At 45.2% G+C, this 13,568-nt stretch overlaps 1 protein-coding gene across 1 annotated transcript in view; it reads left to right on the top strand.

Moving 5' to 3' along the window:
- The window catches only part of LOC104077528 (netrin receptor UNC5C), a gene marked incomplete at both ends in the record, with an annotated part of 61,232 nt that overhangs the window by 30,583 nt on the left and 17,081 nt on the right, over positions 1 to 13,568 (top strand). Inside the window, one exon of the mRNA XM_009578808.1 lies at positions 4,007 to 4,110. Coding sequence (XP_009577103.1) covers positions 4,007 to 4,110 — 104 coding nt within the window. The remainder of the gene's footprint in view (positions 1 to 4,006; positions 4,111 to 13,568) is intronic.

Here is a 13,568-nt window from a genome sequence, read left to right as displayed (position 1 = left end):
CTATTGAAGGTGAGGGTAGAGAAGGCACTCTCTCAGCATCGCATTAACAGGGCTGCTGCCGACCCGAGGCTTTAATAATTCACACTGCTTCTTCACAGACAGAGGTCCTGACCCAGAATGGATCAAATGTTTTATTGTTTTGCTTTTTCAGGCATATTTTCTGAAGATTGTTAAAAATTTTCTTTTTTTTTTTTTTTAAATGGGATGTATTTTATTTGTCTTTTACCATTCTCTGGGAAAATGTATCCCTTCTTGCAAGCCATTGTAACTTCTATGACACTTTGAAAAAGTGAAAAATGTTATTGAAAAATACTCTGCTTGGAAAAGATCCAAAGTCCCTCAGTACATTAGCAAGCTTACCCACTCCCGGTCGACAGTGTGAAGTTGCCATGATGACTATAATTGTTAAATGGCAAAGGAAGCTGAAGACTGAAGAATTAGACAGACATCGTAGTTATTCACAGAAATCATAGCAAGGGCCATAGAAAAAAAGCAGTCATTTCAAAACCCTGTGCTGTCCCAGCAGGGTGTGTCATGATAGAGCAGGTGATGAAGTTGTTTGTCCGTGCCCTCCACTTCTTCATCACTTAAAAAACCACCTTTTAAACTTGTTTGTTACAACCAGTGAACCTTATGCTTGGTTAGGTAAAACCTGCCCTGCACAGCCGCCATCTGCAGCTATTTGTAGGTGGCATGGCTGCAGCAGGAGGTGGTGGGTAGTTCTGGTGGGATAAAGCTGTGAACATTTGGGAGGGAGCCAACAGAATAGGGTATAAGAGCTCCCAATCTTGTAAATACACAATTACGTAGTTCTTTTTTTTTCCCCCCACAAATTAGTTTCCTTTACTCAGTAGTATCTAATGGCTCCTTTGAGAACGTTACTGTCTATTATGTCAAGGCCCCTACTTAGCGTATTTTTAGTTTGTGGATCATTGACCCGCTCGAATCCAACGGTGCCGTTAAAGCGTCCGCACACAGCGAGGCTCCGCGGGCGGGGGGCAGCCGGGGAAGCTGGGGTCCCGCAGGGTTCCTCTCACCTGCTGCAGCCCCACTGCAATGGATCCTAGGGAAAGGGAGCTCTTCATACCCAGCAATTCCAGATGTTGATAATAAAGAGATTAAAGTGGGAGTTTTTACTGTTATTACACATTTCTAGACTAATGCTATTTACTTTTGTATGCACTAAAATTTGGGGGTTTTAAAGGCAAGTGCTTTATGAGAAGGTGATTATTGTGCACGTGAGGCTATGGAGAACTTCAGAGCTCTATTAATGTTTCAGGAAGGTAGGCAGGACAGTAAATCAACGTGTCAAGGAAAAAACTCAGATTATTATCTATCTAATCTGCCTCTACTGTCTTCATCCCTCCGTATCTGAACACCTGAAAGCTATTATTAATGTACTATTTATTACTGTGCTTATATGCTTCTATTATGAGCATGGTAACTTTCTCATTTATCCTCAGCCATGATATTAGAGCACAATACATTTGTTAAAATTGGCTGCACCGTGCCCGTATGTGTACCTGCTAGATGCATTAAGGTGTACCTGTTGTGGAGGTAATTCTTTTCCTTTGGAACTAGCAATAATAGGATCATGTGGGTACTGCTAGCAATATAACTCTAGTTACTTGCTAATTTAAAGCAAAGTGCATTAACCTGGCGTTATGTATGCCCAGGATATTTAACAAGCCCACAGGATGTGTGAGGAGCCTGGGCCAAAGGAATAATGTCACATCCCAAGAAAACCACCAGCTCCTGAAAGAGCAGCTCATATCTATGTTTAACATGCAGAAGTACAGCAAGCCAAAACTCAGAATTTTGTCCTTGGAATGACTCCCACCCACAGGGTACCTGAGGGTTTTTGTTTTTAACTCAAATTGAGCACTACAACCCAAATGTCCCCTGGTTAGCCTGTCAGAAAGTGTGGGATGAAGGCGGTGGGCTGGTGATGCTGGAGCTGGCAATGCGGTGGGAGCTACAAACAGGTGTCAGAGACTGACCTAATCTGGTCAGTTGTCTTGCTGTGGTCACTCTCACATGAATGGGCCTCGATGGCCTGGAATAACTCCAGTGTGATAAGGATGCTGACAGGCACAGTCTGGTGAAGCTTGGCACGTCATCCTAAGAAATGATCACTTCCAGATGTTTGCTCCTCCTCTTTGCCATAAGTTATCCGGCGTTGTAGGTTAAAGCCCCCTTCATCAACAACTGAGGTTAAAATGGTGGATTTGGTAGTGAGGTAGCTGTGGCATTGGCATGTGCTTCCTTTCGACAGAGGGTAACCCCCAAACAAGCAGACAGCTGGAGGCAGTAATTTCTTATATTGCCACAATAAGATCTGCCAAAGCTTATCTTTCTGTACCCTAAACTGTGGCCATAAATCCCGTCCCATCAGAGGGCGCTCAGCATCCCTGCCCTGTGTGCTGGTGCCGGTGGTGGGGAGGGAGCGGGGTTTGGGGTCTCTCCTCTCGTGCCTGCAGTGCAGGGGAAGAACAGAGATGCCTCAGTTTCACTAGGGAAACGCATGGGTTTAAGGACCAAGGTTTACCACGTTATCAGCTTGAGTTAAAATCAGCATCTCCAGCTAATGACAGAGCTTTCCCATGGTACAAGTAGATTGACATTTAATGCCAGGTAGCTGAGCAACCACATTTTCCCGATACAGGCTAAGAGACAGAGGTCTCGTGCTATCTGAAGGCGAGTTTCAGAGGAGCTGATTTTGGTGGCAGACACCCCATCTCCTTTTCCATCTGTGCATTCGCCTGCCCCTGGTTTTGCCTTTTGGTAGTGCTGATGCAGTTCCTTGTGGGATCAGCTGTAAATCAGATCTTGGAGGTAATCCAGATGAAAAATAACTCTTTTGATGGTTTATTTGTAAACCGGTTCAATTCAGTGATCTGTTTTCCAGCACAGCCGCAGGTTATGGCTTCAAAATATGAAATATTTGGCTTTTAAATGGTTCCCATATGACTTGTTTCCAATATGACACAAGTATTTGTGCAACCTCGCCATGAGCTGGCATAGGGAACTGGTCTGACCTCAGAACAAAAAGTAAAATTAAAATAACTTTTTTGCAAGGTTTTTTTTAAAGTCAGGCCAGCTCTCTGATGTGACTTTCAGCATGGCCCCATGTCCGTTTGCAGCAGGAACCAGCAGCAGGGAGAAATATCCCCAGTCGCTACTGGGGCTGAACGCTCAGTTCTCCAAAACCCCATCCTCCCTAGCACAGCGGAGAGGGTGCCAGTCCATGGCAGAAATACGGAGCCAGTGGTAAGGAGGGAACTTCTCAAGTCCATTTTACCACCAACGCAAAGATATTACAGAAGCATACAAAAAAGCCAGCGTGCGCAGCTGTCCAGTATGATGAACTGGCCGACGTTTGGAGGCTCATTCGATGCCTGCCACGTTTCTGTGGTGCTGTGCAGGGATCCGAGCATGGTTCAGCTCCACATTACGATTATTATTACTATTATTATCTATTTAGTGCTACAGGGATAATGATAAGGTGAAGACAAATTAGCTAAAGCTGTAAAGTTAATGCTTAGAAACTGAAAGTACATTAAATTGCAGCACAAGCACTTTCATCCATGAGTTTAAGGCAACTCAGCTTATGTGCTGTAGTTTTACAGATTTATTTAATTTTCCATAACTTACTTTACTACTTCACTGGCATAGTCTACCAAACGTAAATTTTCTGAAGAAGGGACTTGTTTCGCTTTTTGTTCTGTGTCTGGACATGACCTTCCACAGTGAGGCCTTGGATCCTCGCTGGGTTCACATGCTCTACCACAATATAAATAATAAATCCACTATGAAACCTTTGACCGCTTAATGTTGGAATGAAATGAAAACATGTCCCAGTCTTTTTTAAGTGCTTCACTTTCCAGGGAGCAGAAATGCTATTTTCTCTGTTTAGAAAGATCTCTTGCATTTATGCAGTATGGCAATCAAATGTAATTTAAACAACCAGCTATTAATACTATTAATTCTTTTTCTTCTCCTTCAGATCTCCGGAAAACTTTTGAGCAGGAGCCCTTGGGGAAAGAAGTGTCCCTGGAGCAAGAGGTCCTGCTCCAGTGCCGTCCCCCTGAAGGCATCCCAGTAGCCGAGGTGAGCAGCAACAGCAGTGTCCTGGCACATGGGCATCTTAGCTAAGGCCTGATCGGTGGCTAGTGGTGCAGTGAGTTAGGGCATGGCGTGATGAATGGGTGGTAATGGAGAGCGGACTGACTGCTGCTCGTAGACAAGATTGATCAGGAACTGATTAATGGCTTTGGATTATGGTGCCTTGCTGGGCAGAGCTGCAGGAGGTTTGGTTTCAGGTTTTTTTCCCTTTCAAAAATCACAGTTATATCTGGCGTCCAAAGGACAAGTAGCTGGTGGAGCATATTAATACCAGCCTACTATCTTTCCTTTTCCTTTTAAAGAAAAAAACATTTCACTTATTCTGAAAGGCACTTTTCAAGCATAGTATAAAGGCGTTTTAATTTTTAGTTTGCCAGATTATATTTCCCTCACATGTTTGTGCACGCGCTGTGTGTGCACCAGCCAGCCAGCTTGGCACAAGAGGATGTACCGTGGTCCGGTACGGGCTCCCAGGTGGAGCAGCATGAGGTGGGGGGCAAGTAGTGGATGTGTCTGCCTAATAATCCATCTTCAGGGGCTTGCCTGGTTTTCCTATTGGCATTTAAGCAAACCCGGAGGGGGTAGCCTGCCCTCCAGCCGGTGGGAGCGAGCCTACCTTCAGCAAAATCTGTGCCCACCGACAGCAGCGGGTGTCCCCATGAACAGGAGCCTGCCTAAGTGCGGTGGTGGCTCCAGCTTCAGCCTCATTGCTCATGGGAAGGGGGGTCTCTGAGTCACAGGGGGGCCTCTGAAATCCTAAATCCTCTGTGGCTGTTAAGAGAAAAAGTGATTGTTAATGACGGTAATTCCCCTATCTGAATTCTCCTTGGTTTTCCTCTGCCATGCACAGAAGAAACTGTTGCCAATTTGCATTAGGATAAGTTAGACTGTCATGGCTAAGTAGCAAAGTGGTTGTCACTCAGCACTGATGACTGATTTCTCAGGAGATGAAGCTTAAAGTGTTACCTCCCCATCTAACCCAAGTTTAGATTTAATCGGAATTGCAGAAACGTGTCCACAAACATCAGAAGGAATAATTAGCATAGAAGATTTTTCCCATTTTCTTTTTCCGTAGGCTGTTTTTTTTCCCCGTTAAGATCCCCAAAACTGTAAAGAGTATTTAGGTCTGCCGAGTCAGCTGGCTGACAACTGTAGTGTTAATCGGTTGGCTTTCCTTGGGAACTTAGCAGCAATTTTTTATTTTCCTTTCTGATGCTTCTTCGCATCAAATCAACTTGCCATTGTGCCATGACAGGAGTGTTTGCAACGGGATATGTTGTTCAGGAGGTGCAGGGTAGTACTGGGGAACTTCATTACCTTTGCTAGAAACAGAGATTGATGATGACGGGCAGTTTGTTTGAATGCAGTATTACAAGCACCTCTGAAATTTCAGCAGCCAGTCCAGTTATTCCCTCGGAAAGGTCTGTAATACCCAGTCGGGCAGCTGGGACCCAAACATCATGATTTAACATGATGCCTGGAAGTGACCTCTGAAAAGATCCTCTGTGTGCTGCTCTCATAATAATTGCACTTTTTCCTGCCTTCTAGTATCCTGGCTCACTCTGTCAATAGCCGAGATTCATGACTGTACCTTAACTGGCTCTGAATCTTATTTGTACCGTGGTTGGGGCAGACACCAATTAACACTTGGCAGGCTCAGAAATCGTATACTCCCTGTCTGACATTCAAAAGAACTGTTCTCAATGTTGGGTTTTTTCCATTTCTGACTTTTGAAGTCAGAAGGAGATCAAACACCCAGATTGGACAGCCGCCTAATACAGCCTCTTTGTAGATTCTTTCCAACACTATTAAAAGAACAAAGACCTGAACACTAATGAATATGAATACCTTAATGTGACACTTTATTACAGCCACTTGCTGAAGCTGGTTAAGATAAATTTAAAAAAAACAGAAAGATGAAAGGTAAATTGCTGGGTTGAAGGATTACATGATTGTTTTAATTTAGAGATGAATGAGTTCTTTGTTTAAGACTTCATTTATTTGTTCGGAGAAGTTTCTGATACGATGGTACAGGTAACTAAGTAAGAAAGGACTTGGGAGAAGGCAGGCAGCAGGCTGAGGCTATATTCCATCTTGTTGAAAGACTGCTTTGATTCCAAGTAGAGTAGGGTAATGCATGTGCTACAGCTGTGAGCAGCATTTCCAAATGCTTTGGTGAGCATGAACCTCAGAGTCTTCCCACTCTGGGCACTGTGTTTTGTTTTGGTGTTTTTTTCCACTTACTGGCTTCTGAAGTAGTCACTGGATTTAACACCAGCACAAAGGAAGAAAAGCTTACGCTGTGAAACTGTACAAAATACACATTCAGTGTAAAGTAATGCTGGAGTCCAGAGTCCCAGCATCTTCCCCTTGCTGTTTCTCTTTGATTTCATTCTCCCCCTTCTTTTTGTTTTTTCCTGGTATTTCAAAGTGGTGGAAACGACCATGCTCAGGGATACATTCTGTCCTCTTTTCAGTAGCTGGGGAATTTAGTCTTACAATTCCCAGCATATTTAATTGCAATTAACTGTGTCAAGCTCTTATGGATCAATGCTAGAGCAGATCTTACTACTACTGAAAAGCTGAACCACACAGCAGCATACAGCTGCTCCAGAGGGCAAGAAGGACAAAGACAGAGATGGGCAGGCAAAGCTTTTAATGCAGCACTTACTGGTCCCTCAGATCCACCAGGACATGAGAAGCATTAGGGTAGGCTCAGATCACAGCCACTAGAAAAAAAAAGGCCAAGATCCAAATAGAAGAAGGTGTGTTAAAATACACCAGCCTCATGGCCTGAGGTCAACTCAAAGTACGTCTTGCTTGTTCACTTGGGACAAAGCGAGGAACCGAGGGTTTGCTTGGTCTCTGGGAAAACCAGATCAGTTTCTCTGCGGCCATATACCCCTGCCCAACAGCCCCAACCGGCATCGGTGCCAGCTGCACCGTGGCATGGCTCCCCACTCCCAGTTTTATAGCCAATATCAAGCTAAACCTACCTACAGGTTCTGAAACACCTGGGTAAATGTTCTGTCTTTTCCAATGATTGGCCCAGGCATGCAGCAGAAGGACCAGCGCAGTCACAGTTACACTGAGGTTTCCACACACAGCTGAAGGGTGAAGGGGCAAACTCACATATTCCTGCTATGGAAAAAAAAAAAAAAAGGAATGGCCGTAAAAACAAACACCACCCTGCCCTGGCTCCACGCTCCCCTGCCTTCTGCTTTTCGTCAATGCGGAGCAATGGGATAAGGTGGTGAGATAAGCAGCCTGACCCCCGCCCCCGCCAGACTCGGCGGGAGCTGCTGGTGCTCAGTGGAAATCAGGCAATTGCAGCTCCCTGGTGTCAACAGAAACATCCATTTCAATTCCACTCTCTTCTGTGTGTGGATTTTTTCAAACCTAACCTGAGAAGGCAGGAAGGATCCCATTCTGTGATGCTCCAACAGTAATGGCAGAGTTATTAGCAATTAACCCCTTAGCTCATTTAATTTGTTCTTTGAAGGATGCCAGCTTCGTATTGCATGTGATAAAATATAGTTAGAGACACCGAGTCACATCAGATTAGATCATTGTGATAGGTTATAGATCAAAACATCAATGAGTTGTAAGATTGGTTAATATGCCATAAGCTGCCAGACGAACTTTTGCATTGAAATGTATGATTTGCAGCGCCTTTAACAGGGGGGTAATTGCTTCTTTAATTATAATTGTGGTGTTTCACAGAGTAGTTTAATTGCAGAACAGGGTGTAATGTACAGTTTGGTGACCCAGCTGGGTTTAAAACTGGACGTGATATTTATCCACATTCATGGCTTTAATTAGGAACTAGAGCAAGGGGAAAAGCATCCCCGAGTCAAGAGGTAGAAGAGGTGTTTTGCCGAGTCAAGATGACTGTGACACAGACTTTATTCAGCTGCTCTTGCACAGACAAAAGCTGGTGGAAGCTGGGGACTTCTCCAAAATAGGCAGCATCAGGTGGCTGCTCCTTCTAATTGATTATTAATATGACTGCTGTTTGCTTTGTTTCATGAGAGCCACTTATGTTTTGCAGCAGTTATCCCTTAATTGGGAGTTCATGTGTATGCATTTCCATGCAGGTGTGTGTCGCCGAGGCAGTGTTTAATATTCCCGGCAGGAAAGTGAGCTCTGAGAAAGACGAGTAGAGAAGTTTGTGGCCACAAATACTAATTAGCTGGGAAGTGGCACTGTCCTTTGCAGTGCCTTGCAACGTACGGCAGAACTGCCTTCGGGTGTCAATGGGAGAAAGAGCGGGGAGGGGGAGGCGGGTCTGTGTGCAGAAGGAGCACAGCCCAAAATGAATGAGGACTGCTCGTTCATTTTGCCCTGGAGAGCCATTGGGTAAGGTCTGGCAATGCAGGCCTGTCCTTCTCCACAAGTACAGGATAAAGCTCCCCGTAACTGTCAGTGTCTGGTCCCATACATTTCTGTTCCTTTTTACATACTTTTTACATGCCAGTCTACTGGTGGGTGGTCAGGGCACTCTTTTGAGAAGCATGAGAGGTAGGTTACAACCCCCTGCTTGAGGATGGGCTTGCATTTGGGTCTTGTGCTTTCCTGGGAAATACACTGACTGCTAGCTTATTAGGTGGCCTTATTTTCACATTACCTACCAGTTCATTTCCACAGCATGGAAACCCATGCCGAGATGCGCAGATGTTCTTGCAGGACTGAGTTTTTTGAGACCTGAATTTTCTATGGGATCTACCCCTATACTTTTCCTTTCCAGTGCAGTTCCATTGACGCCGATGGAAGTGAGGGCAGAGCGGGCCCCTAAGTGAATCAAGTTGCAGTATGATTGGATCTGTCCATAGGCAAGGATGATCTGTAGGACTGGAGAACGGTCAAGTTTCTAGATCCTCCATAAAATACTACAATGGGAGGTTTTCTACATGAACCCTGCTAGCTTATCCTCTCTACAGCTTGCTTTTTGCAGCAAAGATGGCTCTGGGATGCTGGTTTAGCTAACACAAACTACCTCTCCTCTTCAGGCTGTACTCAGAAAGAACAGCATTTTACCTTACGCATATTTTTGAAAGATACGCAGTGTGGGACACAGATTTTAGCTGCATTTTTTGATGAGGTAGATGAGCATACCTCCCAACTTTCCCCTTAGAGAAGATAGCTCCTCATCCTGGAGATACTGTTCTGTACGCCTACAAGATTAGGCCATCAGGTCCTACTTTGACACCGATTGATTCTTGCTCCCTATAGCCAACAGGCCTCGTAGTGCTTGAAGTGTGAGAGTTACCTCCGGAGGGCTTTGCAGAACACCCAGTTCTTGCCAGCACCTCGGTCACCCGGTGATAGCATTTGCCTTGGTCAGTTCCTCTGGCAGTAACTTCTTCAGATGCAGTGCTCACCTTAGGCATGAAGAATTACGATGTTCCCATGTTTTAACGGAGATATTTCCAAAATGCAGTCTGAAGAGCGCACGTCAGCTGTCACTCGAGTCATTTGATCAGGTTTTACTGGGTTTTGCTCAGGAATTTCCATGTGCTTCTAGAGCTGATGCTTTTCTTTCACTAAAAAGTGTAACCTGGACAAAATCCTGTATGCCTTTTAAAACTGGTAGGAGGACTTGTCTGTACAACAACAGGCACTATGCAACTTTCAGGGAGAATGGGAAAGGGGCCATCCTCAGGGACTGCAGCCACGCCCCAACATCCTGTTCCCTTATTGAATTTGATGATCCTGAAAAGCATATAGCTCTGTGAAGAATGAGATCCATCTATCCATCCAACCAAAGAACCGCAGACGTCACATTGGTAACTCGTTTAAAGCTGTTTCCAACTGTTCCCTCCCAGTTTCTTCAGGGACTGGCGAGTCCATATGCCCACGTGGTGCCAAAATTGCCAACCAACACACGTGAGCCATGGGACCTCCAACTCAAGCCCCTCTTTCAGGTGGGAAAGGAAGCCCAGCAACTCCTGGTGGCCACATGGCAGCTGCCGTGGTTTTCAGTTAATAATGCCGTGATCTGTATTTGAATTTGAGGCTCTATGAAATGAAGTTCTCCATCTGCTGCTACCAGTCCACCGCGGCCTTTGAAGTTTTTTCTGCGAGGCTTCACTTCCCTGTTGTGCATAAAGCGAAGCTGTAATAGGGCCAGAGACATCCAGCAGCTGTATGTACACCCTGTGTAGATTTTAGTACTCAAGCAGAAAGCTGGATCTATGTGCAATTAAGGAAGTGTTTCCACAGCAGGAACACAAATTCCCCTTATTGGCAGCAGAAGCACAGTAGCGACAACTGAACAAAATGTCATGGTGGTTTGCATTTGCTGTCTCATTCTCAATATGTGTTTTGCAGTTTCTCATAGCTGTAATTTCAGCCTCTTGGGAACCACCCTTTTTTTTTCTTTTTTTTAATCTTAAACGGGTACGAAATCTATTTCCAGCAAGTAGTACATGGAGGACAGCATCCTCTTCAGCGGGCAGTTGCTGGGATGAAAGTGTTTGAAACCAAATCCAAAAATCAAATAACATTCTTCAAAGAGGCACTCAAGTCTCAAGGTACCTGAAGTAGCTGCTGGCTCAGTAGCCCATAATGAAATCTGCTAAAGTTTTCTCAGTCTCACTTGGGCGTCTTGTACTGTGTCCAAATCAGTAGCTAGCTTCGCAAATGTTTTATTCTTACTGGCACATGTGTGTGTGCCCTTACTAGCAATATGGTGTGGGATGCGTGTCTGTGATTACAATTCAGGTGAAGCAGAGGGGCTGTGACTTCTCTGTGGCTGCTGGAGGCGATGCGAGCTCAGCAGGGACTGCGGCAAGGCAAGTGGTGCTACCGTGACCGGTCTGCACGACTGCAGAGAACACCAGCCGCAACGCCAGCACAGTTGGGGGACCAGATGGAAAGCGATCCTGCTGCGTCGGCCAGGCACGGAGAAGGCAGGGGTGCAATGGTCTCGCCTCCCAGAATCCTAAATCGCCTTTTTATCGAGGCAAATCTCCCGCTGCTCCCAGCCGTTTGCATCTTGTTTCTTCTGGAGAATTGCACTTACGGGCGCTGGAGGGCTTTGCCTGTGTCTAGAGGGTAGAAGACTTGCTGTTTTCAGCAGGTGCTCTCTGCTCTGAAGACAACTCGAGGGCAGGTTGGTGCGGTGGAGGCAATGAGAGACCAGGATCCAGGACTCGCACCCTGCTGACTTTCCTCTTGAGATTGCGAGAGGTGTAAGGAACGACTCGTACTATCAGGAGGGGAGGATCAAGATAAGCTCATATCCCTTTTCCATTTTTGGGTTTCTTTTGGAGCAGATGTGCTGTTGCTCTACCAGATTCTAAAACAGTCACGCATATGCAAGTGTGCCAAGAGATTTAAATGTCTAGTAATGCTAGTAACTTGGCATGGCTAAATTTGTGTCAGCAATTAGCTTCCGTAATAGGTTTTCCTGTGTATGTAATCGCTTGTGTGATTTATGTTCCCTGTGTTCATTTAGTCTGCACAGAAGCCTGGCCTGGCTCTGCAAATCTTAGTCTCTGCATGTGCTGCCTTATTTCAGGCTGCTGCTGGAAATATCCTGCAGCAGCACAGGTCTGGCTGCAGCTCCAAGGTACAGCCAGGGCAGTGATTGCAGGTTTTCTGTTCTTGCTGATGGTCTCGCTTTTCATGTTGTGTGGCATGTGGCAGGTTCCCTCTGTTAATTAGAACAAATGTGCCAATTATGTTAATGTATCTCCCGATACCAATCAGCGAATAATTAGAGACAACACATCTGTCTCTCACTGGGGAGCGGGATGACAGAAAAGATGCCACAAGGTATGTTGCTCTAAATTACAGCTGCCTTGGATCGTGCGCTTCCTTAGCCGGTCGCGGGGACGGCTCAGGCTCATGGCAGGCTTGCCAGCGTGTTGGCAGCACTGGGTGTGTGGATCCAGCACAGCTGGCAGGAGCCGTGTGCCTCACTGCTCTGCAAATTACATCCAGAGCACTAAGGAGCTCTGACCAAAAAGTAGCTGACTTCGGGTGTGCTCCACCTTCTCAGCATCCGCAGTCGCTGTGAGTCAGGATTTCATTCACTGCACTCACACCTTTACAGAGGGGCCTTCTCTTGCTAGTCAGTTTGCAAACATACAAGAAAAATACCTTCTTGAGTGGAAAACTAAAAAAAAAAATGGGGATTTTGTGCCCGTATTGTTCCAGGGGGCAGAAAAAACAGTTGCATGTTGTTGTAGTTTTCCATAGCTGTCATCTCCACAAGGGAACACTCACCCCATCCTTCATGGCAGTATTGTTGCCAGTTAAATGATTTCTGTTATGATAAGGAAAAACTGATGCCCAGGCTTTTTCTATGTATCTGCACAGCCATCTGTACATTTATTAGTAACAGTTGGTGGGACATGCCTGATTTAATTGAATAAATAGAGCTAGGTACCTGTTTAAGAATCGTTGTGACTATAGCTAGTAAATATACATCCTCAATATTTAGGCAAAAGCAAACATCTACTCTAGAAACATCTTCTTCAGAGAGTTGAAAAATGGAGCCATGGGGGCGTGATTTGGTATGACTGTGAAGACAGGCATCTTGTGCACTTTGAAATGCCCGTAGGTATCCTGCTGCCCCTCTGTCCGCTCGCCTGGAGGGGTGCAGGTCTCTGGCAGATAAATGTCTGGTGCCTCATCTGCCAGCATGTTGCAAGCATGGTGGTTTCCCCAGGGCACCAGTCACCGTTATTCAGGCAGCGGAATTAAATTCAGGATAAGTTTCTGCATTGACTGGATTAACAGCCTACTTCAGCGAGGAGGCCGTGCCTTGGGGAATGACATGGCATCAAAAGAGATCGTTGCTTTTAACTTCTGTAATAACAGTTTGCATACTTGTCATTCATAAATCACACTGTCTTGTTCCACTTTGTTCTCTTCTTTTTGTATTTGACACCTGATCTCGTCTTACTTATGTGGCAGAACAAGCCTGCTCCCACCTATTCTGATTACCTCAAAAAAATAAATCTGAGGTTTGGAGGTGCTGAGCACTGCCGTCACCTGCACCAGAAAAAATGAGGCTGTTAGTAACTGAAAATAAGTGCCAACAAAAGTCTCATTTACATGTTGTAGTGTGTTTAATTAGTTTCCATTTCTACAAGGACTGAGGGAGAAAACACAACCGCTGGAGGGGTGTGCTCTTTTTTGTGTTGCTCTGCTGATGGCTAAAATGTGTATGAAAGGAGACTCCTGCCTCTTGTCAAGTCATCCGTCAGTTCCTCCCTTCAGATTTGACGACATTATAGTTTGCAACATGAACAGACTCATGACATCATAAAAACCTGGATGCCAGAGAAGACTGAATTAGGTATATTAAAGAGGTATCTTGTAAAAGAGATGGGGTTTAGACATGCACACACAGTACCGATGCACTGGCAAAACAGATTTTTCAGAAAACAATGTTGTTCTGCAAACTTAACGTTTTATTGTTGGCAAATTCT

This window comes from Fulmarus glacialis, unplaced genomic scaffold, assembly GCF_000690835.1.
Source record: "Fulmarus glacialis isolate BGI_N327 unplaced genomic scaffold, ASM69083v1 scaffold10835, whole genome shotgun sequence".
In the NCBI taxonomy this organism is placed as follows: domain Eukaryota; kingdom Metazoa; phylum Chordata; class Aves; order Procellariiformes; family Procellariidae; genus Fulmarus; species Fulmarus glacialis.
The sequence above is the reverse complement of the archived record's forward strand: the minus strand, read 5'-3'. Positions and strand labels throughout refer to the sequence as shown.